Source organism: Dromaius novaehollandiae, chromosome 1, assembly GCF_036370855.1.
Source record: "Dromaius novaehollandiae isolate bDroNov1 chromosome 1, bDroNov1.hap1, whole genome shotgun sequence".
NCBI classification, from domain to species: Eukaryota; Metazoa; Chordata; class Aves; order Casuariiformes; family Dromaiidae; genus Dromaius; species Dromaius novaehollandiae.
Window position 1 is genome coordinate 68677188 of NC_088098.1, and position 26756 is coordinate 68703943.

Here is a 26756-nt window from a genome sequence, read left to right on the forward strand (position 1 = left end):
CTTAAGAGGGTTTCTTAAGGTTAATCTGAAAAGGCAACACTGATGCCTTCAGAATTATAGAATTCAGATTTTGTGGTAACAACATTTTATGTAGTCTCTTGTAATGCTTTGATCAAGTTATATTTTGGTTATAGATGATGTTAAAAACAAGCCTCTAATTGCAATTGTTTTCTGTTATATACTAGGCTAAGCTTAGCCGTTTATGTGAACAAGATAAAGTTGTACAAGCATTGGAAGAGAAGCTTCAACAGCTACACAAGGAGAAAGTAGGACAATTGTATTTATTACCTAAAGTGGATGTTATTTTACATGCTTATTATCAGAACACTGATAACTGAAATAAAATGAAAATCAGCCCAATGATGCAGAACATACATTAAAAATAATTCTTTTTATTATAATAGTACACGCTTGAACAAGCTTTGCTATCAGCAAGTCAAGAGATAGAAATGAATGCAGATAACCCAGCAGCCATACAAAATGTAGTTTTACAGAGAGATGACTTGCAGAATGGACTACTTAGCACCTGTCGAGAAGTATCTCGAGCTACTGCAGTAAGTAATACATTTTTTGCCAGTAAAACTCGGTGAAGTGTTAAACAATTATCTTCATGTTCATATTCTTAATTAGGTTGTCTTTGGTGATTTTTTCATTACTTTTCAACAAACCTCAGTTGTCTTGCACTTGCACGCTTTTTTTGCAAAGGCAGCTGAAAAACGATCTTTTCAGTACATTCGTCACATAGTCTGTCTTACATTTTTCTTTTGTCAGGAATGAGTACATACTGACTTTAACTAGTGTGGTAGTTTTCATCTTTATAATACGGAAATTGATTAGAGAGCAAGTAAATAATGCAAATAAGTTATTTGATATGGCAAAATAATAGAAAACATAGGCTTTATCTGGTATTTTGTGTAATTTGTTTAAACAAAAGCAGCTACAGGAGATGAAAAGAAGGAAAGATTACAGTCTCTCTTTTTAGTGGGCCAGTGCATTTCAAAGATCTTTAAAGTTGTGCACTTTGAAAACCTTAAAAAAAGAAAGGAAGGGCATCTCTCTTTGCTGTCTTTTTCATTGAGAAGACAAAGCAAAGAATCATCTTTGCCCACTTAAATCTATACCCAAAAGGTATTTCAGTGTCAAATTCCATTGGTTTGTTGTGGTGAGACGGATGGGAAGTCAGCCCTCAAATGCTGTTTTCAGTCTGACTCTTAGATAAGCTGTGAAAGGGATTGTTTGGTTGAGGGAAATGGAAGCATGGGGAAGGAAAGGGAATCTTCAAAATATGCTTTCCCTCCTCAACTTTTTAATTTATGCTAATTTGAGTAAATTGCTTGATGCTGACTTGAAAAATGAGATGCTAGGGCTGATCTCACAGCAGGTTTTTTATTGCACCTCCTCCCATCTGCTGTTCATAGTTTCACATATGTAAAACAATGGTGTATTAGTAAGTCTAGGGCATTCATTGGCAAACTCACAGGCAGGTTTAGATGATTTACATTTGTCTTGCATAAAACATGTTGCATACACATGCACATGCTTTGCACTCACAGGAATGTGTTCTGTGGGATGAGAGAAGCAAGTTTTCATCTACTATTGTGGGGTTTTGCCCCTGTGGAAAGAAAGACCCACATACCTGGTGTTTGTAAAGGCTGCACTCTGATTAAAATTTTGCCCTTACATATCTCTTTGTTTATAAAAGAAGACAAAATACTGTTTCCTTTTATTTCATTCAGTATTGCTGGAAAATGAAAAAGTTGCTTATACATAACATTCTCTAAAACATATATTTATTTATTGCTGGTATCTATTTATGAATTACTTCCTGAAATTTCGTGCGATTGAATGAAGAAAGTATCCTTGTTTTTGTTTTTGTTTTGTTTTGTCAAGTGTGCACATGCATTTCTTTGTTTATGCACTTAGGAACTGGAAAGAGCTTGGAGGGAATATGACAAGTTAGAGTATGATGTAACAGTAACAAGGAACCATATGCAGGAGCAACTCGATCGACTGGGAGAAATTCAGGTGTGACATAGGTCTTATCTTAAAGTACATTTAAGTCATTTTAATTTTCTATGCTTTTGATTAAAGACTGTGTACAAATGAAAAAAGGGGGACATGTGACACTAACTTACGAGGTGTAAGAAGAAATTAAAAGTTTGTAAGGACTGGGGAGATCTCTAGTTTTTCCTGTTTTTTGAAGCTAGTTTCTTTCTATCACAGTGATAGTGCCCAAAACTGGGAAGTTTCCTCAGACCTTAATTGCTATGATGGACTTATTAAATGTTCACACAGTCCTTTCCTTTTAACTGCATATGTAAAAATATAATTAAATCTATTCTATAAGAAATAACTTATAATAAGTATTTTAAGCTTTTGTTCAGGTTTCATACAGCAGTACTTTTCCTGTATACTACATGATCTCATTGCTTGTGCTGTGCTGTGGAGGATTGAACAATTAGTATAAGTTCTGAATTTTGATGGAGATCTTTGTCACACAAAAAACACTCATGTGAGCATGTGTGTCTGGCAGGGTTTGGTCCATGCAGTGGTGCATTAAAGGCCATTTGCTCTGGGCACTGATTTTCTATGCATCGATGGAGGGGAAATTACAAGGAAGCCCAAGAGCTGTAAAATTTGCCTACGTCAGATACTTCAGCCCAAAGCATGCCTAACCATGAATACAAATGGGTCCCCAGTTTATATGCCTATATGCAAACACCATGTTCATCTCCACCTGTCTTAGAGTTGGAAGGGATGAGTCCTTTTCTTTCATCATTTGTAGGTCTCCTGTACAAAGCTTGCTTGGGTTTTCTTTAGAAAGACTAGATATAATTCTATTCTTAAGTGCAATTTCAACTAGCAAATTGCTGTTAATTTAACTGGTACATTGTGTTTTAGAAATGACTTAATCTTATAGTTGATGTTTCTGACAATATTTGAATGTTATATCTTTATGGGAAAGGAGATTGTCTGTCATTATTGTACTTTATTTTCCTTTATTGGGAAAGGAAATGTCATATTGTCTACAGAAAGAAAAAGCTTCCCCCCACCCCAAATGTAGTCTAAATTTATAACTCATATATGCTGTTTCTTTACTGGCAGACTGAGTCAGCAGGGATACAGCGTGCTCAAATTCAGAAGGAACTGTGGAGAATTCAAGATGTCATGGAGGGTTTAAGTAAACATAAACAACAAAGAAGCTCTTCAGAAGCAGGTAAACTGGTCGTTTTTATCCCTTAGGAGATGAGATTGGATTGTGTATGACTTTAGAGGATAAACTTCACATTTGCTTTTGTATATTTGAAAAATCTTTAGTGGTACAATTGCTGAAAACAAGAATATAATCAACTAATTTAAATTAATGTTTTACATATTTGTTTGATAACAACATGTAACCTGTTGCAACATGTAACTATCAACATGCTAACATGTTTTAAAAGCTATTTATTGTAAACAGTTTTTTTCTTCTCTCTTGCTCTCCTTGCCCACAAACAGGCATGATTGGATCAAGGACCTTTTCAGCTATTAAGTATAAAAATGAGGTATGATTTTAGCATATTTACCGTTTTAGCATCATTGAATTTCTAAAATATATATATGATGAACATTATTGTCATAGTTTTAAGGGTGTCTGAAATATGTATTCAATATGCTTACATTAAAATATTGTATTATGATTAGTTTTAAAGAGTAATATCTCAGAGGGTAATTCTAAAACTTTCACTTGTTCTTTGTTTTTATATTCTCACCAGTATGTTTCTCTTTTCCATTTCTCACCTTTTCCTCTCTCCAGGCTCTTACCCTAAAAAAATAACCCTGGTTTTTGGATTTGTTTTCTCCCCACCACCATTTTCATGGGAATATATACATTGCTTTATATGTCTATTCGCATATTGAGCACAACACAACAGCAGCTGAAACTGCGGGAGCTCCAAAATGTTCAATTCCTCTGAAAATCTGGCTGGAAGTTACAGTTTTAAAGGGACATTGTCATGTTTGTCTAAATTGTACACAATATACATCTGGCTTGCAAAACTTTTTGAAAGTCTAATGTATGTACAAATCTTTAAGTAGATACTGAATTTAATTTTAAAAATGATGATTCAGAGAGCTCGTACATGTCCATCAGAAAGTACAGGTGATAGAACTGAAAAACTTAATAAGCTGAAGAGTGAAATAATTGAAAAATTTCAGGCTAGAGAGTAGCAATAAAAAAGTCCTCTTGTTCTATTTTTTTTCATGTGACATTGTCCCTTTAATTCCAAAAACTAAAGCTGGTGTAGTTATGGTAATATATTTTTATTTTTAAGTTATAAATAATTGTAACAGGTGTGCACATCTAAATAAGGTGACTATTCTACAATCTTTAGGAAGAGGAAGTAGTCCCACCTCGTCCTCCACTCCCTCGGTCCTATGACTTTACAGAGCATCCTCCCATAATCCCCCCTCTGCCCAGTGATAGCAGCTCCTTGCTCTGTTATAGCAGGGGCCCAGTACATCTGCCAGAAGAAAAGAAGATTCACCAAGTTCAAGGATATCAGAGAAATGGATCTCACTGTGTAAGTGGCTTAAACTGCCACGTTGTTCTTGAAGCATTCCCCTTTCCTTTGCGCAGTCACAATTTTTTATTTTGCCATCTGGCTACTTCTGTGTTATGTTTTTACTTTTGGCTACTGAGTTTTATTTATAGCTCCATCATTTGCTTTTGACATTTTCCTGTCATATATTCTGTCATACATAAAACGTCTTAAGACTTAAAGGCATGTGTTCTGTGTCTGAGTAAATTTCAGAAAATCAGATTCTTCTCACAAGTTCTTATAAAACTCGAGGCTTGGAAACCATCTTCACAGAAGCCTTGTACCAATTTGGTTCCTAAAGATCATTAAAAAAAATTGTCCGTTCATGTTTTCATGGCACATTTTTTCTGCAATTTCAGAAAGTCTGTAACTGTAGTCACTCAAATTAATTACAAAGGATTACCGCTGCAACAGCACTGAAACGATGAAACATTGGCTTAAAAAAGTGAGAGCAAAGTCATCTGCAGAATAACCATTTTGAGTCTTAAGACACAAATGCGTGTACAAAAATCCCAGTTTATTTACTTTGTAACTTGTCATTCTGCAGGGTCCTGATTATAGGCTTTATAAGAGTGAACCAGAGTTAACTACAGTAGCAGAAGTGGATGAGTCTAATGGTGAAGAAAAGACAGAACAAATTTCAGAATCAGAATCTTCAGCTAAAGGTTTGTCCTCAGGCAATTTTTAAAAAATCTTTCAGTGTTTTTTATAAGGAATCCAAAGCTTTTAACTGTTATAGAAGCTATATTGTCCTTCATACTTTTCGTAGCCTGTCCATTTCTTAATACAATGAAACAACTTCCACAATAAAATAATGATTTAATTATATGATGAGAAAGATTTCAGTCAATTACACCACAGAAAAATCAAACATTACACTCACCAACAACCCTGAAATCCTTATTGACACCATGTCTAATCACATCACTCACATTCCCCACACACCATTCCCTTGAACAATTACCCATTTTATGTCCTTGCCCTTGAACAATTATTCAGTTTTTGAATCAAGCTCCCAATGTTATGTCACTGGAACGTCCAAAAAGGCAGCACCGCAGAATTTTGAGACTCTCATAAGGCAGGGAAACAATGTCTTTTTCTTTTTTTAATCTTGTAATTGTTGAATTGCCTTCTATCCTTTGATATAATAGGAATAATGATCGTGACCTCAGAGTGTACAGACAATAAAGGTCTTTGCAATTGCTAAATGCTTTAGATTCTTCTCTTCATCTTGCTTCTATAAAAGCCACTAATTGCTTGATAGAGTCCTTTACCAGGAAGTGCTTCTCAATTCTGTTTGTTAAAACACACAGAATAGTTTGTTAAAGGTGACTTCAGGAAAAGCAGTTGCAACTTTAACAATTTAAGCACCAGCTAAAAACCATATTAAGAGCTTTTAAACAAAGTAACTGAGGGTTACCCCTTCTCTTTTGATGAGGACTAACATTTCCAGTGCCAACAGGATCTCTGGCTTCTGTTGTGATAGTGTGATTAAGCATGTGCATAGCAGTCTGGTGTAACGGTACTTGAATATGACCCCAGAACTGTGGTCATGGTAAGGGTATTACTTTCATCAGAACAGCTGTGGGGGGTTTTAAAACTAAGGACCGCGTATTGCTTGGGTGTAAAGCATGGTGAATGGCTCTATGATGTAATACATCTTTTTCATTAAATTTGCACTTACCAGACAAATGCTCCAAAATTACTCAATTCAGATTCAGTGTGGCATATGCTAAGATGTAATGTTCACTTAAGATGGATATTAAATCTCTTTAAGCTGGTGGTGAAAGATGCAAGGTTTAGCCTGAGATTTGCTAATCATCAGCCATGTTAATTGAGGCGGTTGCCTTTCTGATGACATACCTAAGATTTATTGAGCTATGATGTTCCAGGCTATTTATAGACATTTAGGATGAGAGGAAAAGTCATTGTAAAGACAACACAAGAAAGCCTTCTCTGACTAAATAAAGCAAGCTAATATTTTTTTGAGCACCCCAGTCTGCTTTTTATCTTGTTCGGTAAAGAGAGAAGTAATTTTATTAAGTCCATCTTTAACAAAACAGTCCTCAGTAAAGGGAAGCAATAATATACATACGTCTGTATAATATAAATAGTTTGGGGGGGGGGGAGAATAGCTGAAGTGGTAGCAAGTGGAGGGGCACTCTTTATCTTCCGTAAGCAATAGACTGAGGTGGGTTTGTTGTAGCTGTATCTTATCATCTAGTCCACGCTTGGGAGCACGTGAATTATTTAGAACGTATTTTCTTGCTTTCTGTATTCACTTAATAATAATACTAATCCTCATGCATTATGAAAAATACAGCCACTCGTCTGTTTGTTATAGTGCATGTGTCATTACAACAACAACTTCTCGTTTCAAAGAACATTTTATGACATTCTGTCTTAACAGTTTATAAGCTAAAAAGGAAACAAACTCATAGGCGGCTCATCTCTCTGAAATGTTTCTTTCTTGCTGTTTTAAGGAATAGTACTTAAATGACCGTGGTTTTCTGGTGCAGGTACTCCTACGATTCAGTAAATATCAGGGGAAAAGTAAATATTTTTCTGGTTCATTGCGTACTTCACTGTACCGGTCACTTTTCATGTTGCTGCTGTCAGTCACTTCTCTCTCTGTTTCCTTGCAAACGCCAATAAGAAAGAGAAACATTTTAATGGAACTATGTAAGGTAACCCTGACTGCTCTCCCTAAACAGAGGAATATTTATGACCTGAATAGTACGTCAAGGCGACACACAAGGCAAATGGACTTCTGCTCACTGTTTTATCCTTTCGATGTGTAAAGGAGACTCAAACTGTTGTTTTAGAGTTTTTGCTTTGAATGCTAGACTTGGCATTCAGATACCTCCAGACTATTTTGTCAGCCCTACCAAATAATTTGAAGAAACAGTTAAGCCTCATTGAGTCAATATATCCACTGAAATCTGTGTGACTTCTCCAGCAAAAACAAGGAGAAATAGTTTGTCTGTCAAAGCTATTTTTTAGGCAAAGAGTACAGTTTTTCTCAATAGCTTGATTTCCTGCATGCATCAAGAAGTAGAAATGAAGCATGTGTTGTATTTAAATACATATATGTATATTTTGGGGTAAGTTTTAACTCACTTCAGTTTTCTACCAGCTTAATTACATTTTGGCAAGAGTTCTTTAAGGAGTAAAACTAAGGGCAGATACTATTAAGGGATGTTGAATGTGGTGGACATCAAGACCCAGGAGATTCCTCTGATCCCAGTCTGACAGAGCCAGGCTGCTGCAGTTCCCTGTCCCTAGGTAGAGCTAGTAGCAAGGCTGAGCGAGCACATATTCCCAACAGGCACAAGCACACGCACTCGGTACAGATGTGGCCAACGAGCAGCAGAGTGACACAAACACCTAAACACAAACAGTACGTGCATAAAAATGGAGCAAAACAGCCTGATCCTGTTCTTACTCACCAGCTATTCAGGCTCAAAGCTTGCTAGCTGATTTCATACCCATGCACACACTTGCAGAAGCGCACAGATGTGCGCACACGGCCCTTCCAGGAGCCAGGCAGACCTGTGGTATCTCCCATAGGCAACTCTCAGAGCCCCCCAGCCTCTGCAGTATCCAACTACCAGACCTAAGGTCCCTTGGAGGGCTGGCTCCCACACCTCTTCTGCTCACCAGTTAGTCTTGCCTTACAGACATCTTGCAGACAAACAGGTCTTTCTCACAGCAGATACAGACCTATGGTGCTTCCAGTAGCCAGCTCGCAGACCCGCAGTCTTTCCCATTTCTGGCTGCCAGACCTATGATTTCCCTATAGCTGGCTCCCACATCTCTAATCTTACTCACCAGCTAGTCTGACTTGAAGATTGCTAGCATCTCACATGCACTTATACACAGAAAATTTAGGAATAAAGTTTCATACAAAGATAGGATAGACAGCAATGATCAGGCATGGGGCTTGGCCAGACAAAGCATACTGACCAGCAGCTTGCTTACGCACAACCAGCCTCTCTTATTCTCCCTCCTATTTTCCCATGCGTGTTCTTCACTGTCCAGCTTGACCCCTCCCTTTCTCTGCCCTTGTTTCATCACCAAGTAAATAGCCCACACGTAATTACTTCACTCGTCCCACTTCTGCCATGTCCATACCCAAATTTTGTATTTCTCGTACCGTTATCTAGGTGAGCTTGGCCTTATGTGCTATTGCTGATACAGTTACTTAGGCACTGCTGGCCTTGCAAGGCTTCCCAGAAGGTCCTCAATACTTCCCTCAATTCTGTGAAGTTTGGCCATCTCTCACATAACTCCCCCTTAACCCTCTGTGAAATCTAGCCGTTCCCAATGGTGCTACCTGTAACTTTGGTCAGTGTCTCACTGTTATTTTTATATGTCCAGTCATTTCTCATGTCATGTGCCATAGTTTCTCATGTTCTGTTTGATTAGCTAAACCTCAGGTCGGAGGCTAGTTATCTACCTGCATACCTTAACAGCCATGATAGTTAGGCATTAGGATCTTTGTTGTCTTTTTGAAGAACAGTTTCCAAGGCTGACAACATAAAATTTTAGAAAATAATAAACTCTTCTGGTGATACTTTGTGTAGCATTTGGTATGTCGTTTTACTGTTTCACAGGCTCACATTTTCCCGTGGGAGTTGTACCGCCTAGAACCAAATCACCAACTCCAGAATCCTCAACAATAGCTTCTTATGTCACTTTAAGGAAGAATAAGAAGATAGATTTAAGAACGGTACTTTAAAATAACTTTCAATCATTCATGAATAGTGATGTGTTGATTTTCTAAGTTTAATTTCTGTGTTTACTTAAAAATTTATAGCTTGTAGTAAGAATGGGAGAGGAGAGAAAAGGTAGCAGGATGTTGAGTGAAGAATACCACTTTTTACTTGCTATTTAATGATGTCCAGCTGTATCTTTTCTTAGAATAAAAAAAATAGACGGGACTATTAAATCAACTGGTAGAAATATCATGGATCATTAAATTTCAGTTAGTGTCAATCAAGTAACTTGTGTTTGACTATGGTATAACATTTGGTAAACTGTTTAAACTTGATAGGATGGCTTTGAGAAAGCATCTGCCCATTCTCTTGGCATCTATCATTGGTAATGATGTCACTGTTAAATACATATATATGTATCTATATGTGTCTATATAGATATATATAGATATATTCCTTTTTTTTCAGTGTCAGCGTTCATTAATCATTGGTGCTTGTATTTTCTTCAGATACATACATAAGAGATCTTTTCTTGCTAACTATTTTTCTGCTTTTTAGTAAATTATTAGATGATCTTTTCTGATAAACTGAACAGCTTAGAATCTTGCTTTTTTAAAAAAAAAGTATTCTTCCATTTAAGGAGAGACCAAGAAGTGCAGTGGAGCAGTTGTGTCTTGCAGAAAGCACTCGGCCTCGAATGACTGTGGAGGAACAGATGGAAAGAATAAAAAGGCACCAACAAGCTTGCCTAAGAGAGAAGAGGAAAGGACTAAATATTATTGGTGTTTCAGAGCAATCTCCTTCACAGAGCCTGTCTTTTGTCAGAGATAATCCTTTTAAGTTGACACAGGTGAGTACCAAATATGGAGGAAAAAAAAGAAAAAAAAATTCTTATTCCAAAGTTACATGATATTATGTGTGCCTATTTGAGACTGTTCATATAGAAGAGCAGTCACAATTCTCTACCAGGCACAAGAGAAAGGGAGATGACAATCTTCATGTTTATGCCTAATGATAGTGAAATTCACCTTTTTTCCTGAAAATAAATAGTTAAAATTACATATATTTGATTATGCATTGTGATGTTTATTAACAGATACAATTTTTTGCCAAATTTAACGAACGATATGAAATTACAAGCTTTGCCACTGAATACAGCGTCCGGGAGAATCATAAATCATTTGATGTATAAATCATGAAGATTGCCTGTCATGTAATATATGCAAACATCTGTAAAAATGATTTATAAAAGATTTGTAGTTAAGTGTGTATTTTAACACCATAGCTCTTAAACGGTGTTCTCTTTAGCTGTGGTTTTTGAGCCCATAAATTCATAACAATAGAATCCTTACTTTTTCACTTGTACTTGGAACAACTAAGGCAAAGCAGTGTGTTTGTTAAATGTGTAAGGGTGGAGAGAGAGGAGGAGGTGGAGGAAATAATTGCTTCTTGTTAATCAGGAAATACTGACTCGATTGCTTTAAAAACAAAACCAAATAAAAAAACACCTTCAGGACAAAAACAGAAATAGATTCAACTTAATGCATGCTACAGACACAGCCTGCTACTTTGCAACAGCTGAGTTAAAAAATGAATCATGTTCACTTTTTCAAGAGCTTAATAGAGTTATCTTTTTATCTGCTGACATACTTTGTGTCTCAGATCCTGCTGCTGATATTTTAGAGTAACATGGAAATACCTCCTTTCATGTTTCACATTTGTTTTGACATCTGATTCTCCAAAACCAGGTTAAATGCATTGCACTGTTAAGTGGTCTCTTATTTCCAAATAAGTTTTAGGATTTTTATTAATCTAAAACTAGCATGCTAAACTGTCTTCAGAGCTATGTAAAAGTTACTTTTCCTTCAACAAGGTTGGATCCCCTGAAGATACTGAATTGAAGTTTTGCCTTTGCATTACAGTATCTGTATTTGAGAAGATGTCATGAATGCAGGGTGGCTGCTCCAAATATTTTTGTAAATAATATGGCCTTTCTCATGAGGAGGAAGTGCAAATCAAAGCTTTGCATAGGTTTCTTTTTGTACTCTTTGCACAGGTGTTTGAGCTTGACCACTTTCCTTAGGTATCATTTCATGCTTTAAGGTGAGGAAACTAACAGTTGTGTATTTATCATACCTGGTTAGCAGGTACTCTGCTTACCCTGGAAGCAGAGTGGGGAAGTGGTCACATCCTAAATCCTATGTGGCAGCACCACTTGCCACACAGAATTCAAAAGAATTTTCTTCATGTCAGCATTAACTTCAGGCTTCTGGGTGAAATCAATGCTATGTGAATGAGATGAGAGGTATACAGAGTAGATGAAAATATGTGTGAATTAGATCCTTAGCTAGTAGTCCATGCTACAAAATCGCTTTTCCTATGGCAACTTCTTCCGGATGCTTTTTAGTAAAGGGCCCCAAAGTGAGGCATTAAACTGTATTAATACTTCTTATTTTAAAAGCATAGTTTCTGTGCGTCTATTGATTTCGCACTAAAAAATGATGCGATAGCATTAACTACTGGAAGTCTTTCCAGTTGGAGTTTTGTTAAGAATTGGAGAAAAAAGGGGATATTAGTATCCTTTATAAATACTGGTACTAATAGGATACTAATATCCTTTAGTATTATCAAAATACTAAAGGAGGTTGGTTAACAATTGCTGTTTTTGGGATGAGTGTGTGATATAGGTGCATACTTCATGTAGGGAAGCAGAGAGGTTGGTTTGTGAACTGGCTTAAATGGAATTTCCTCCTGAAAGAGTGCATGTGCTAAACTGGACAGGAATTCAGACACAGGATTTGTTTCTTTCATTGCTCCTATATCTCTCCATCCCAGTACTTAGTTCGACATGACTTATATGAAGTTTAGTTTGGTTTGCTATTCTGACAACATAGTATTTGCAGTTCAAATTCTTAAGATACCTCTAGCATCCTTCCTGAAAAATGTTGTGTCATTTTTTTATGCTCTGTGCAATGGCTCTTCTTATGGAATAAGTAATATTGTGGTTTTAACATTGTTCACTTATCCTCTGCTATTATCAGATGTCCCCTGTTAAATCGGTTAACAGTATAGTCTTGGAAGATACCCAAGATAATTGGAGATTGTGCATGCAAATGCGCTGTAAATTTTGCACTATAGAATTAGATTTTAATCAATCATTTTTTAATCAGGAAAAAGTTAAAAAATCGGTGCTTATGAATTTAAATAAGAAAAGTACTAAACCTCTGTGTAACTGAGCTAAATATAAATGGAATTACAGAAGATAAGAAAAGGCAATGAGTAAAAATGGTGGAACTTCTGGGGGGAAAGTATAATAATCTTGCACAGAAGAAAAAGGTTAGGCAGCCTAAATGCAGATGTTACTGCAAGTGCTCTCCCTAAGGTATACATTACTTTATGCCACTGTTGTAGTACCTTGGGCGGTTTCGAAATGTACAAAAAAATTAGGAAACTCAAAGGTGAGTTCTTAATTTTAATTTTGCTTACTGGATTATGGTATGTATTGCAATGGAATGTCACTTAGAAAATTTGAGGTTAAATGCTTAAGGTTTCTTAAGTAATTTGTTATATTCAGAGAGGACAGTGCAAGCCTCAGCCAGAACTGAGACTGTAATAACACCTTTTTTATTAATAAGTGTGTGTATATATCAATTTTGTTCTGCAGAGTCGAAAAAAGGATGATACTGTACCTAGTAACATAGAGAGTGCCATTAAAGATAATTTGAAACAAAATAATGAAAGTCCTGGAGAAGAAATAGCACAACTCAAAGATGATGGGGCACAAGAACATAATTCAGATTTTACTAAAGAGGTACTAAACTGTGCTTAATTCAAGGGTTCATCAGTCTGTCTTACAGTAGAACTTTTTTTTAATCGCAGACAGCAGAGTATGGGGAATTAAGCCAATTAATTTTGCTTGGAAGATTAAGATATCTTCTTGTATGTAACAAATGTTCTGCAGAACATTTATAGTTCATTATAGATATAAAATTTATATCAATATTGTGCAACATATATAGTGCAAAATTGGATCAGATGTGTCTGTTGCTGAGAAATTGATTTTACTTAGTTGTGTATGTAGTCATCTTAAATTTCATTTCATTTAACATTAGCTCTTCTTGTCTTAATTGACGGGAAAATGATAGAATGGTCTTTGAGAGTTGCGTCTTTGAAAACCAAGCCGATATTGATGCATCTTTAACTAGTAATCATTGATCTGTTCTTTGTATAAGATATTCCAAAATTTTTTAACAGTCATTTCTTACACCTGACTTCTTTGTGTGGTCGGCATCAATGCATCAAATTGTTTAAAAGAAGTAGAAGAAAGTTGACATCGTAACTTACACGTGAAGCAGTTACTACTGCAGTTTGTGCTATTTGGTCATCAGATTGATTCTTGTCTCAGAATAGTCTGACTCACTTGGCAGTGTTACCTTGGTATGTCTGGTACTGACATGCCCTGAACACTGAGCAAAAGCAGGCTGACTGTGAGGAACAGAGTTTACTGAAGCTTTTCCCACATAATCATATCCTCCTTGCAATTAAATGTTTTTAAATTTGCTTGTGTAGAATTTTTTCCCCTCTTTTTCTATCCATATTCTTTCATTAATCTCCCTTTGCTTTTCCTTTTCCCCCCTCATTTTTCCTTTTGCTTTCCCATTTTTATTTGGCTTTTTAAAGCATGTTTCTGACAGATAATGCTATAAAATTAGATAATTAACATTCGTTATTCCTCATGGTTTTAAAAGCACTTTCTACTGAGAGCCTCTTGCTTTATGTTAAGTGGTCAACTCTTTTAAAGGAGTATTACATGATACACTACCATCGGTTGTATCTAAACAGACCTTTAAGAGCAGCATTCAAGCTCATCAGTAATGTGTTCCAGCAGCTGGACTTGCCGTTGGCATTGTTAAGAGAAGGATAGTAAGAGAAAATAGACAGGCTGCAATCTAAAGAGTTCAGATAAATTCTGGAAGCTATTAGGTCAAGTCCTACTCATTGACTCTGGTATATGTTTCAGGATAACACTATCAACTTGAATGGTATTGATAAAAATTTCTTAAGTTATGTAATCCTGAGTCACTAAGTTTACGTGATGGCAAAACTTGTCCATTAATAAAACTGTTTCCTGATACTGTGTTTCTTATCTACCACTTAGTATGTGTTACAGCTTTTTGTTTCTTGCTTTCAATTTTTTTATAGTTGACAAAAACTGATGATCTTTTATTGGATACACATGTTGTGTCTGACTCAAAAGAAGTGAATAATGAAGAGAAAGCAGAAAAGGAAAAGAAAAAGAAAAATAAATTGGAAGAAACACATGATGGTGATATAAGGTAAAAATAAAACAAGATGTGAAGGGGCTATTTTAAACTTGCACATTGTATTTATTAGTTGAAAGTACCAAGCAGCTAATGAAATACCATTGTAAATACTTATAAGGTATCTTTATATGGTTGAGGGGTTTACTTACAGAGAAATCCAGTGAGAAACTTAAGCACTGTAAGGGTTCAGTAAGAGGTGATGAGTAGGTGGGAGAGGCAATGTTTATTTTCAAGTATTGCCCCAGTTATAGGCAGAATATGTTCATAATCCTTGCTTTGGAATACAAAAGGTATTTAGTTATGTTAGCTCAAGCATAGTATCATTTTATTGGGAAAGCTTCAGCCAAGGTAGTAGTCTTCCATAGCAAGTTCTTTCTTGCTGATATTTAAGAAAACATCACATTTAGGAGCAGACTAAATGGCTTATTTTACACCTCATGCTTTAACTTCTACTTCACTGTTTAGTAAGATAGCAAAATTAGAGGAATATTGTATCTCAGATATTCCTCTTTCTCAGATATTCCTCTTTCATGATTCATAAATTGCACAGATTCTACAGTTACGTGATAAATCCTGAGCGAGTCCTTACATCTGGTCATAACTTTCTCACTGTTCAGTGAAATAGGTATCCTGTAGTAGGAAACTGTGAGCATATGTGAAGGAAAGGAGTTCAGTTAACAGTACTTAGTTCTTTGAAGAGTCTAAATTTACAAGGTAGAAGGGTTTCAAAAATACGTATTTGACTTGCGTTACACCAACTTCCAAGTTGCAAGGTTTATCTATTAACAGAAGAAAGCTAAATTGTAACTCCTGTTCTTAGTGGTTAACACCTGAAATTAAGTTAGAGCAAGTTCTAAAAGCTGTGCTTTTTTTAATCAGCTTGCAGAATGTGACCACAGTTACAAACCACAAAACTAAAACCCGTTCAGAAGAAAGTGAAATAGTCAGCGTTCAAGAACAAGAGGGGATTATTTCTTCATTTGAACTAGCAGCACAGTCTTCAAAAGGAAGTCAGACAACAGCAGGTATGGAAAAAGGCTTGACTGAAGCACAACCTACACACTACATATGTAAAAATTTTATTTCATTTTGGTGATGTCTTTTGATGCTCTGAAATCCTTGTGAATTGAAAAGTGCTGACATAGTCTAGATATCAAATGTGTGTTTAGGTAACAGAAAGAGAAAAATAGCTACCCAGCGGATAGCTGTAGAAATTCCAGTTTTCTGAGATTTTATGTAGATCTTGTGGATACATTTAATTCAGGGATAAGACTATTGCCAGAAACTGAGTCAGACTGTAGGTTTTGGTTGGAGCAAATCCTTCCATATTCATCATGTAGAACAACTTCTTAATTGTGGATATTTATACACTGTTTACCCTTACCTCCTTGCTAATGTGTTGCCTCCGATACCACCAAGATTGAAGACTCCTCAAGAGTTTCTGGTATATCCAGTAGATTATGAGCTAGCAAATAAAAGACCACTGTTTGGTCATGTTTTCAGGAGTAAGAAAATGTCTAGAAACAGAAAACAATAGCAGATGGGTGATGCAACTGGTGGTGCAGTCTGCAAGAACCAAAAGCTGGAGTAAAGCAGAATTGTTTTTGCAAAGAGAAAAAAGAAAGGAGAGCATATGAGAGAGGAAGAAGAAAGAAGACAATTTAAGGTGTTATTAGAAATTTTGGTGAGGGGAATGGCTGAGTAAGCCAAATGCTGAAATCTGTGGATTTAAAAGGTGACCTGGACCTTTGTAGTGCAGTCAGCAATCCTTTCTGTGACGTGATAATCCAAACCAGAACTTGTAAATACATTTTATAATGTCAAGCACGATAAGAAATGCTTAGTTAATCTGAGTTAGGGATATAAAGGTGGGTATCCTGAATAATTAAATTTTACATATTTTGTCAAAATGATTCCTGTCTTTGTAATGTAAATAACATGTTAGCTTTTCTGTGTTCCATTTTTGTTCCCTAGATGTTCTACTAGTCACTTATAGGTCTGCATAATGATCTTCCTTGAGAAGAGCTTACGTTCTTCTCTGAATTGTGTTCATTGTGCTGTGGTTTTTAAAAAGATCATATTTTAAGTCTTTACTTGTGTAACTTTTGTTTGATTCTGTTTATATTTTTTATGGTTTGAAATGATGATTTTCAAGCTTATATTATTATGGCTTGGAATCATGATTTCAAGCTAAGCTTTGCCTTCTGTAACTTTTGTTCTTATTTATCTTGCTGTATGACTCACAGTGAAAAGTTTGCCTTCTTCACCAGAATCGTCATTGTCACCAGCTCCATCTACACAACCACAGCTCACAGAAGGATCACATTTCATGTGTGTATAGTTACAGAGAAGTACGTCTTTTTTTCCCTCCCTCCTGCCATATTCCTACTATTTTTCAGTGTACGTATTCTAGTTATCTTTCTGAGAAACATCTGTAGACAATATTGTGCAAAGCAAAGGTACCTGCAATGTTGAATACAAACTGACTAGAAAATAAAATAAAACAAAGAAATGTATGGATTTGCTTGTAAGTAAGTAATGTATTCTGTATTCAAGTACAAAGAGAAAGGACTAATTGGCTTATCAAGCACGTTCTCCTCAAATGGCAGGGTAATAGCCATTTGCTGAAATATATGAGAGACTTAAGCTGTTACAGAGCAGATATGCAGTTCAGGTGGGAGCATCAGTGCTCGTGTGCAAATGAATCCTAATGCTTCAGTCAGGATAGTGGGCCAGTGGAGCTAGAGCTCTTGGGGATGTACAGGAGGACATGGAATAAAGCCCCAAAGAGTTGATGGCTTTAAGACACAGATAAGGGGAGCATGAAATATAGAATGGGAAAAATGAGGGTGGAAGAAGTGTAACAATTACAAAAATATCTTTTTTTCTTTCTATACAGAGATAGCCCTACACAACTTCTCTTGCCTTTCCGTACTAGATGATTTCTTTCAGAAATCAAGTTAGAAAGCATGAGTTTGGCTAGATTTATGTATTCTTACCTGTAGTGTTACTTACTTGATGAATGGAAATAGAAATATAAGCATATTTGTTTATACAGGTGTTTAAAGAAACTAATAGGATATAAATCCAAATGCTTTGGTGCTTTACCTGCGTTTAGATCAATCAATATTTTTTTGTTGTAAGGGAGCACCTGTTTAAGTAAGCTTTCTACTAAAAGAATGAGCTTTGTTTCAGTGGTAATGTTAAATGTCATAGATAATGTGATTTAGGAAAAATTTAAATCAAGAAGTTTTCAGTGATTTAGCATGGGGAGGTCTAAAGTGCATTTTCCCATTTACTGTCCCAATCTATATTGCTAAGCTTTAATTTTTGCAAAAATTATGCTTGCTATGCGTCATAGATTCCTTTCTTGTGTGAACTGTAGGCAGGAAACTATTTTTATTCTTTAACAAAATGGAAATTATCTTCATCTTTTTGTCCTTTTGCATAAGAAGGCTGCATTCAATACTGACACCTGTGTTGCTGGCTTCCCGATGGTGTGTCTATCATGATTAGATTCAGTTTGGACTCTTAATGCTTTTATTCAAAAAGTACTGTTATGGAAGTATTTAAAACTGATTAGTGGGACCATTCAGTTTTTATGGAAATACTGATTTGTGTTAATGATTTTTAATTTCACTGTATAAACACGTTTATCATGCCTCTTATTTTTAACTAGGACAAACATTACCTAGTTAACTCAGTTTCAGATCAGTAGTCTGAAACTGCATTACTGATTTCTCTCTGCAGGCACAGCATGCCTGTCTTGAAGGGGAGGAACTTATAATTTCACCAGAAACTCTTTACGAATCGCATCAAGTTGCTCTCAGCTCATGTCATTAGCTCCAGTGATCAGATCCACAGTTTCATTTTTTAAGTATTTATGCTACAACTGAGATTAGCAAAGGTGAAGAGCTGGTATAGTCATCTGCTCTGTAATTTAATGCCTAATCCTTGGCATCTCACAGTGCTGTGCATCTTCACCTGTAGCACCGTAACTATAGCGTTCAAGTGTGGTCCTACAAACAGAACATCATTGCTTAGGATAAAATTATGCATCCCTGGGCTGGTACTTGTAAAAGTTATGCTCTGTATGCGCCTCGCTGTAGTGGAGCAAGGATTCCAGCAAGTAAAATATACCCCTTTGGGCTGCTGTGTATTTGAACGGAGTTGGAAAAACTGCTCAGCTTATGTGCACATGCATTGCAAACTTCCTAATCGCACTCGATGCCTCTGTTAGTTGTTTTCTTGGAGCTCCAAAACAAATTGATGCTGTGAGCTGGGCCTAGTATATGTAGGAGATGTGTGAACGTAGTCTGCTAGCCCGCAGCGTTTCCTGCCCCTTGCTTTCTGGGGCCGCCATCCCCCTATCTCCAGTGCTTTGCTGGAGGGTAGGTCGTCTCGTGTGCAAGAACTTTGTCTCTCTCAAGGGCAAGAAATCCTGTGCAGTGGAGGGAACTTCAGAGCTCTAGGATCAGTCCTGTTCTTACTAGACCCAATTTTTCAGGGGGCACCTGGAAAATGTATGGTAGATTTCAGAGAATAATGACGTAATACCTATATTTAGCTTTTATGGTCAATTAGTAAAATGATACTCTTGGCACAATGCCAGGAGAATTTGGCATAGGAAATTGGTGGTACAGGATATTCTAGGACTAAGAAAAAAACCATTAACACAAAGCTACACTCTTTGTCACAACTCTTGCATTGCAGAGACAAATCTGGAAGTGTACTACTGATGCTGTTACATTTTAAGCAATGCATTTACATGGAATAATGGAGTGATAATGAAACTTTATGCAGCACCTGGATCCACAGCTCAGAAACATTTTTACTAACAAACTGTTAAAGCTATTTATAGAAGTCCTTTCAGCAGTTACCAAAATGCAGCTAGCTCTGGGTGGAGTACTACTGCAGAACGCCTTACAGCTACACTCCCATTGCAGTATAGCAAATGGATAATACGGCATCCGTTTTCAAACCTTGCCTGTCATTTGTAAAAGCGATTAGGGTCTTTGCTATTACTGACTTTATATGAAGAACACTTGGATTTGGCAATGGGCAGCAGGATAAAATTCTCAGAGTAAACCGTTTTTCATACAAAGATGTGTAAATTTGAAAAAAAAAGTTTTACTTTTGATTCTTCCCGTGAAATTATTTTAACAGCCATATTATTCATCAGGAAAATTATTTGGGAAATGACTTATTTCTAAGATATTTTATAATTTATTATGTTCTACATTGTTGATAACTATTGCTAGGGTGAGGTCAGAAATTCCTTGCTGTGTGTAATCCCAGGAGTTACTTTATACAATATTCTGTTGTTGCTAAAATAGAGTAACTTAATCTATGTCTGTCTTTCAGCACTAATGGCTTCTGTTGAAACAATTCATGCCTGAGATGTATGGACCTGACCTATGGAAATATGAGAAGATATTGTACAGTATATTTTAAATCTATGAAATTCATAGTTCTGATGCTTTTGGCCACAGAGCATCATTTTATCACTTCCTGGAAAATGTTTATTCCAAGAGAGCTTTAAATGGCCCATATGTACACTCAGCAACGTTCAGATTGTTCTCCTGATAGCAGCTTGCTGCTATGATTTCTGTGCACATAAAATAAAGGTTCTTTTTAATGTGCAGCCTACAGTCAGAACTTTATTTGATATTTTCCTGTATTTAGTGTTCTTTTAATGATGGATCATATAAATTTGCTTTTTGCTTCTTTTAGATGCATAATAAATCAGTTAATTTTACATATCACCACTAAACCCTGTTTTACACTTTTTAACACTACTATGTATTGTTTTAACATTTATTTGTAAAAATTTTTATATATATAAATATATATATACATATAGATATATTTAAAATGTGCCATTTTTATTATTGCTTAGTAAAATATGTCCTGTTTCTGCTGTAATTATTTCTTGGTCAGGTTGCGATGTCAGCAGTTACTGCCACACTTCTGTCAACATATACATTAATGTTAGTGCTTTTTTTTCTTAAATAAAATGGAGCATAGGTATTTTGAGGTACTGGGCTTTTCCTTCGTTGGGTTAGGGTGTGTACAGCAATAAGCAGGTTTTCAATCCAGTACTTAGTTTGTGTACAAATGTAATTATGTTCATTGTGTATATATTATACAATGAGCACATCTGATGTAAGTATAAGAAGCTACTTATTATTGTTCAAATGCAAATGTTCATATCTCATTTCTTTTATATCATATTAAATAAATGTTGATGTTCTTAAGGACTTGTATGGTTAGTATTTTTTCCAGCCAACAGCTGTCATGTGGTATGTTCCACCTCTCAGTGCGGGGAATGCAACAGTTCTTATCTCACTGGCAACATCACCATCAACCAGCGTAGCAGTGACAGACTTTTAAGAGATTCCAGTCTTCCTCTACGACAAAGAATGAGGCTGCAACGTAGAACACAAAGACAACTTGAAACTGAGATGCAAGAAATACAGGTTCAGCTCCTGACTCTCCCAGACTTATATCGTGTCATTGGAGTAATCACTTAGTCATTCTGTGCCTCCATTGCCTGCCTATTTACATGAGCGGTAACAGCGAATGCCATGTTTAGTAGGGTTAAGGAGAGAAGTATGATGATTCCTTGAGGCTTTGACATCTGCAAAGCATCTTCCAGGAACCAAAAGAAAACCTGAAATAGTTTGTCAAGTGTCATCGTGCTACAGATGTTTATAGCTTCATTTTTCCATCTCGCACAGCTGTCTGAATTTGCCAGAGACCAAAGAGGTTTACAAAAGTGATGAAAAATAATAAGATTTAAAGGGAAAGCTTTTGAATCTGGGATATAAAGATAAGAAATCTTTTAAAGATTCAAGCGACTGCTGTGTGCTTTGGTGCATGTGTGTGCCATAAGTGGTAAGGAAAGTTTCATAAGAAGAAGAGTGCCAGCTCTTCTTGTGCCTTTTTTCTTTTTTTTTTTTTTCCATCATATAAATCATATCCTGTTAAAGTTAATCTGAAGGTACTGGAGACTACATAATTCATTGAGCTTTTCCATAGAGGAGCGCCTGGGTTTGACACGCAGTTTGAAATTAACTCTTTATCACTCTATCCCTATAAAGTAGGAGGTTTTGTTCCTCTTATTCTTCTGCCACTCCCAGCTCTGCTCAGTTCTTCCTGGAGTACTTTGCCACGCAGAGACATAAAGTACATTTTTTGGTTTTCTTTGAAAAGGCAAGAAATAGGAGGCTGACAGTTTGGCCAAATAGTCTTTCCTCCTTTATTGGAACAGTAGCCCCAGAGTAGTCCATCCACACATCCAAAACTGAGTGAGCACAAGGAGCTTGATTTTTATAGCTTAGCTAGCTAACGTTTACGTTCAGTGGCACCACTGAAATACGTGGGGGAAAGCAAAGCAAATAACAACACACCTTCTTCTCTCCTTAACCCTTAAAGAGAGATCTGCTCAGCTGTCAAGCTTTGCAATCTCTTCTTGTCCTTGCTGTCAAGAAAAGATTTGCAATCCATTGAGGAAAGAATGACTAAGTGGTTTTTGGACATTTATAGAACGTGTCTATGTTTACAGGAGTTGCTGTTTTGGTATACCTGCAAAGCAGGTACAGTTTATACTGAGGTTGGGAGAGGGGAGAGGGATTGTCAAGTTTTTGCTGGTATAATTGTTGGCAAAGACAGCAAACATGATTTACAGGAATGTGGCAACACTCATAGACTGTATTTTCGCTTCCTGTGGGCACTTGCAGCAAATATCTGAAATTTTATTGGGTGCTCTCTCTTTTGTTTCTTACAGAAAAAAAATGTATTGCTTTGTGTTACCACAGAGCATCCACTGTCTCTTACCTCATCAGAATAACTCATCCCAGCGGTCATGCACCTGAGATATAGAAATAAGAGAATGCTGATACTGTCAGCTTTCAGGCATCTATTTTAAGTTTGTATCTAGGGTATTTTTATATTTCTGATTGATTGCTTTATTGGCTATTGCACTGACACTTGTATATACAGAACATGCGCGTTTTTTCAAAAGTAGAGTCCTTAGGAATAATGCAACACGTTCTCTACAGATGTTCATGCTCTTCAGAACCAATTACATCTATTTTTGTCTTTTGTTCACCATTTGCATTGTTCCAAGACTACTACAGAATGTGATTCTTAAGTCCCTTAATAAAGTGACATTACTCAAAAAAGTTATAGCTGGTGTCTTGGCAGTTTTTGTGTGTGAACTGTTGTAGACTGGCTCACAGAGAAAGAATTCATCAGGCAATTGAAATCCAATCCTTGTTTCTGTTACAACTGAGCAGGGGAAAAATAGTCTTCAGCTAAATTAAAAAAAAAAAATTCTTATAAATCTGTCATAAAACTAATACCATAAGGTCTTACTCTCAGGCAATCAGAAAAATTAAAAACAGTTTGTTTTTATCTAAATCACTTTAATTGGACAGTCTGGGAAAGAATTATTACCAGCTGTAGTGGATCCACTAGATATAATAACCAGGAGTACATACATGAAGAGTGTTAATGGTTTGCACTGTCAGTAATAGAGTTACTAAATTATCTAGCATTTGGGCTTGTGGGCTATATTATATCCTGGGAGAGTAAAGCAGCACAGTGAAAGATCTTTAATGAGTGGGTTTGCTGGTCTTACCCAAAACTTTCCATTATATTGTAACAATGAGGTACTTCTTTTCTTTTTTTAATAAAACAAACCATAAATAGAACTCATTCAGATCTCAGAAACAGGTCGTCATGTCTATTCTGCACTGTATTTTTTCGTCCCTGTAATCCTGGATTCTGCTGTACTTATTTTCCAAAGTTATTCTAAGGTAGACTCATTTTATTTCAACTTGAATCTTTAGTTAAAATGTTATTTTCCGTCATTTAGAAAGCTGACATTTAAATGGCCTATGAACAAATTGCTTATACCTGGCATTAATAATATATCTGGAACAACTTAATTTAACTTTTTTAAGGATGCATGTGAAGATAACAAAGCAACATCTGGCCTTCATTTCTTCTGAAGAACACTATATATACTTGCAGTTATATCACTGGAGTGTTTAGCCTGTCCATATGGGAACACTGAAGAAGCTGCTTCAAAATAAAATGGAATATGTTGGTGGCTGAAAGCAAATGTCTGGCCCAAAATGAAGGCTAAAAGCAGCTGCTTTCTGAACTTAACACGCACAACTTGTTACCCAGCTGTTCCAGATGTGTCAATATTCAAATGTTACTTTTGGAATGAGGTTTTTGGTGTTTTTAATGTGATGTTTCTCCACTCTGTCATATGCCAAGCTAAATCTTTTAAGATCTATCTAAATTTATTAGATAGCTGTTGCTGTGAAACTGCAAGCAACTCTTGATTGTAACTGTGGGTAAGTAACATCATTAGGATGGCTGCTAACTGGTTCATGTGGCAGTTTTTCTATGGATGTGTTTAAGAACAGTATTTAGGCTGGATTAGCTTCTGTTTGGGATAAAAGAAAACGCTGGAAGAAAATGGTGCTGTTTCCAGTGGACTCCTGTAGCGTATAACAGGGCAAAAAGAAATGTGATCTCATTAACTTCTTTATTGCTGAAACCAAACCTAAAATAAGGAATGAATTTTTTATCAAACTCTATCCAGATCCCTGTTCAACAGAAAAGGAATACTTCAAAGAATTGGAAACTAAAAATGGAAACACCCTCTTCCTCTCTGGAAGGTGAAATCAGTATCGCTAAAAATTGCAGCCTCTGCGGCTTGAAGCTCATATGCAGAAGCAGCACAGTCTACTTGAGACCTAGAGACTTGGTCACTGAGAATTTCCAGAAAATACTGATCCTCATCTCTCACCTGGTGTTTCTCCTGAATCAGAGCAAAGTGGCTGCCGCTGTTCAGGACTCTCTTCTGCAACTTTAAATCCACTCTCAGCCCAGTATGTAAAATCTTCTGCATACCTTGTATGGAGAAAAAAAATGCCTTATCCATACAACAGCTGTCCTGCATAAGAATAGGGCCAACTGAATCCAGGTCACCAATTTCTAGCTTCAGATTACAAAAATTGCAGGGGCTCAGCATCTTTGAAAAATGAGGCTAAAGCATACCATGAGGCACCTAATTTTTCCAAGTAACTTGCTGCAAATAAAATGACATGCAAGTCTCCTTTATTTTCAGCAGTAGATTCTGTTTATAAGAACAAAGGTTTTTTTTTTTTTAAAGTATTACTCACATTACTAAAAATCAAATAATTGTTAGGTGCAAATGAATATATAAGAATTTGATAAAACTCATTAATTTCAAAGTGATTGCAAAAACCTGCAAAATTAAAATTCATAAAAATCACCTTTCACCATATGAATTTCTGCTCAGTCTTGCCATTAATATGTATAAGTGACTGCACTATGTTTTGCACAACTTTTTTGATAAAATCCTACTCAGCAACAAGAACATGTTTCAGATGCTTTAGCTTTAAAGATAAGTGTATTTTTTTGTGTTTTCATGTTCATCCAGCAGTTTTGGGGACTGCCATTGGTGGCTGTTGCATTTTCTCTTTTTTAACACAGTAATGGTTTGATCTAGACAGATAGAAAAAAGATAGCTGAATTTTCTGATTAATGTTTTCTTCCTGGTGTTTGTGACTGATGATGATTGATGTGACTTCATGTTTGATTTCTTGCTGTCTGGAGACTGTTTCAGAGACTTTGCGTACAAAGGGCTGTTACTGTACTAAAGCAAATGTGTGTATGAGTGAGGATTGGTTGAAGTTGTCATTTCTTGAGTTAGGAGATTGCCTGGAAACCCAGAAATTTGATGGAAGGAACCCTAGAACAATGTTTCTGTTTTCTTAGCCTATATCATCATATCTATAGTATTTGCAACTACTATTTCTTGTACATTATGTCTACACGTAAAAAGTGTTTTTATAAAGGCAAGGTGAGGTACTGGTGGCTGTTACTAAGGTAGCAGGCATGAGTTAAAATAACCATTTAGTTTGTGCTAGTGAAGGGGAACTGGTTAATACTCAGATTAATTACAACATTGGGAAAATGATACTTGCTTATATAATCCAATGATTTTCATGTATGGGCAGGTAACTACTCTGAACTCATAGCATTTATTTAAAATTTTTGATCTTCATAAAGCTATTCCATAGCATGTGATCAGTGAAATACAACCTAGCGAAGCTCCTCCTCATTTCTGCTCTCCAGAACTTAGGACAAGAAGGAGCAGAAGTCATGACACTTTGATCATTTTTGCTTCACGGACCCATAGAAGCACAGTCAGGTCATGTTCGTGAAAGGTAACAGTCCAAAGCCTTGGACTCGGGGAAGCGCTCTGCCACGATTTATCATACAACTTTCCCAGTAGGTCTGGTTCCAGGCTAGAGCGCTTCCAGTCATTTCACCTTTGAACAGAATCCCAAACTTTTGGAATATTTCTGGGCAATTAATCATTGGCAGTCTGAGATGTCCGAGATCTTTTTACAGCTGATTGTTCTAAACTGATAGAAGAATGATTATACAAAGGAGCAAATTCTTGTTAAAGTCTAGGCACTCCAGACTTCCTAAGCAATTCCCAAATCCTCCGATACTGTATCTGCATCTTTGAATGCTGCAAACTGGTTTTCTATTCTGTTAATCAAATGGCCTCTTCCAACAACAGTAGTGGGATCTGCTGTTGATTTTAAAGTTTCCCAGTGAGCTACATTTCTGGCAGCCACAACTGCTGCCAACAATTTTACTGCAATAGGGGCTTCCATTCCCTTCTTCCCATTATAGCTTCCAGTAGGTGCAAATTCACTGTCTGTGCCATAAAAATAGTGTTATTACCTGTTGGCTGTGACACAAAAGCAACCAATCTAAAGTTTTTTGCAGTATCTGCACCGGGGAGATAAGTTGCATTAACAGGGGAGGCAGAAGATGAAGGGCATGCACATTATCAGCCCAAGTTCAAGTACTCAACTGGAAGGACCCCAGAAGAACAAAGTTAGGCTGGCAGCTGCTGCTGCTGCTTTCCCGCTTTACTTTTCCTCCTTTTTCCTCTCTGCCTGTGCTTTTGTCCTCATAGCGTGGTTACTATTGTATAGTAGTTTTAAGGGATGAAAGCAAATGATTGCTGATGGGTGACATGATAGCACTTTAAATGGGAATGCAGATTG

General features: G+C 36.4%; 1 protein-coding gene across 13 annotated transcripts in view; it reads left to right on the top strand.

Moving 5' to 3' along the window:
* Nucleotides 1-22812, top strand: part of PLEKHA5 (pleckstrin homology domain containing A5) — a 173469-nt gene extending 150657 nt beyond the window's left edge. For 9 of the 13 annotated variants that reach the window (XM_064515670.1, XM_064515685.1, XM_064515694.1 and 6 more), the window contains 13 exons: nucleotides 186-266; nucleotides 405-554; nucleotides 1924-2025; nucleotides 3106-3217; nucleotides 3499-3545; nucleotides 5128-5245; nucleotides 9197-9312; nucleotides 9939-10148; nucleotides 12963-13109; nucleotides 14501-14634; nucleotides 15502-15647; nucleotides 16869-16953; nucleotides 19987-22812. In XM_064515670.1, coding sequence (XP_064371740.1) covers nucleotides 186-266; nucleotides 405-554; nucleotides 1924-2025; nucleotides 3106-3217; nucleotides 3499-3545; nucleotides 5128-5245; nucleotides 9197-9312; nucleotides 9939-10148; nucleotides 12963-13109; nucleotides 14501-14634; nucleotides 15502-15647; nucleotides 16869-16953; nucleotides 19987-20005 — 1467 coding nt within the window. In that variant the 3' untranslated portion in view covers nucleotides 20006-22812. Of the gene's footprint in view, nucleotides 1-185; nucleotides 267-404; nucleotides 555-1923; nucleotides 2026-3105; nucleotides 3218-3498; nucleotides 3546-5127; nucleotides 5246-9196; nucleotides 9313-9938; nucleotides 10149-12962; nucleotides 13110-14500; nucleotides 14635-15501; nucleotides 15648-16868; nucleotides 16974-19986 lie in introns of all 13 variants that reach the window. The other 4 variants (XM_064515736.1, XM_064515741.1, XM_026112269.2 and 1 more) reach the window with 1 other exon arrangement.
* The last annotated feature ends 3944 nt before the right edge of the window (nucleotides 22813-26756 follow it).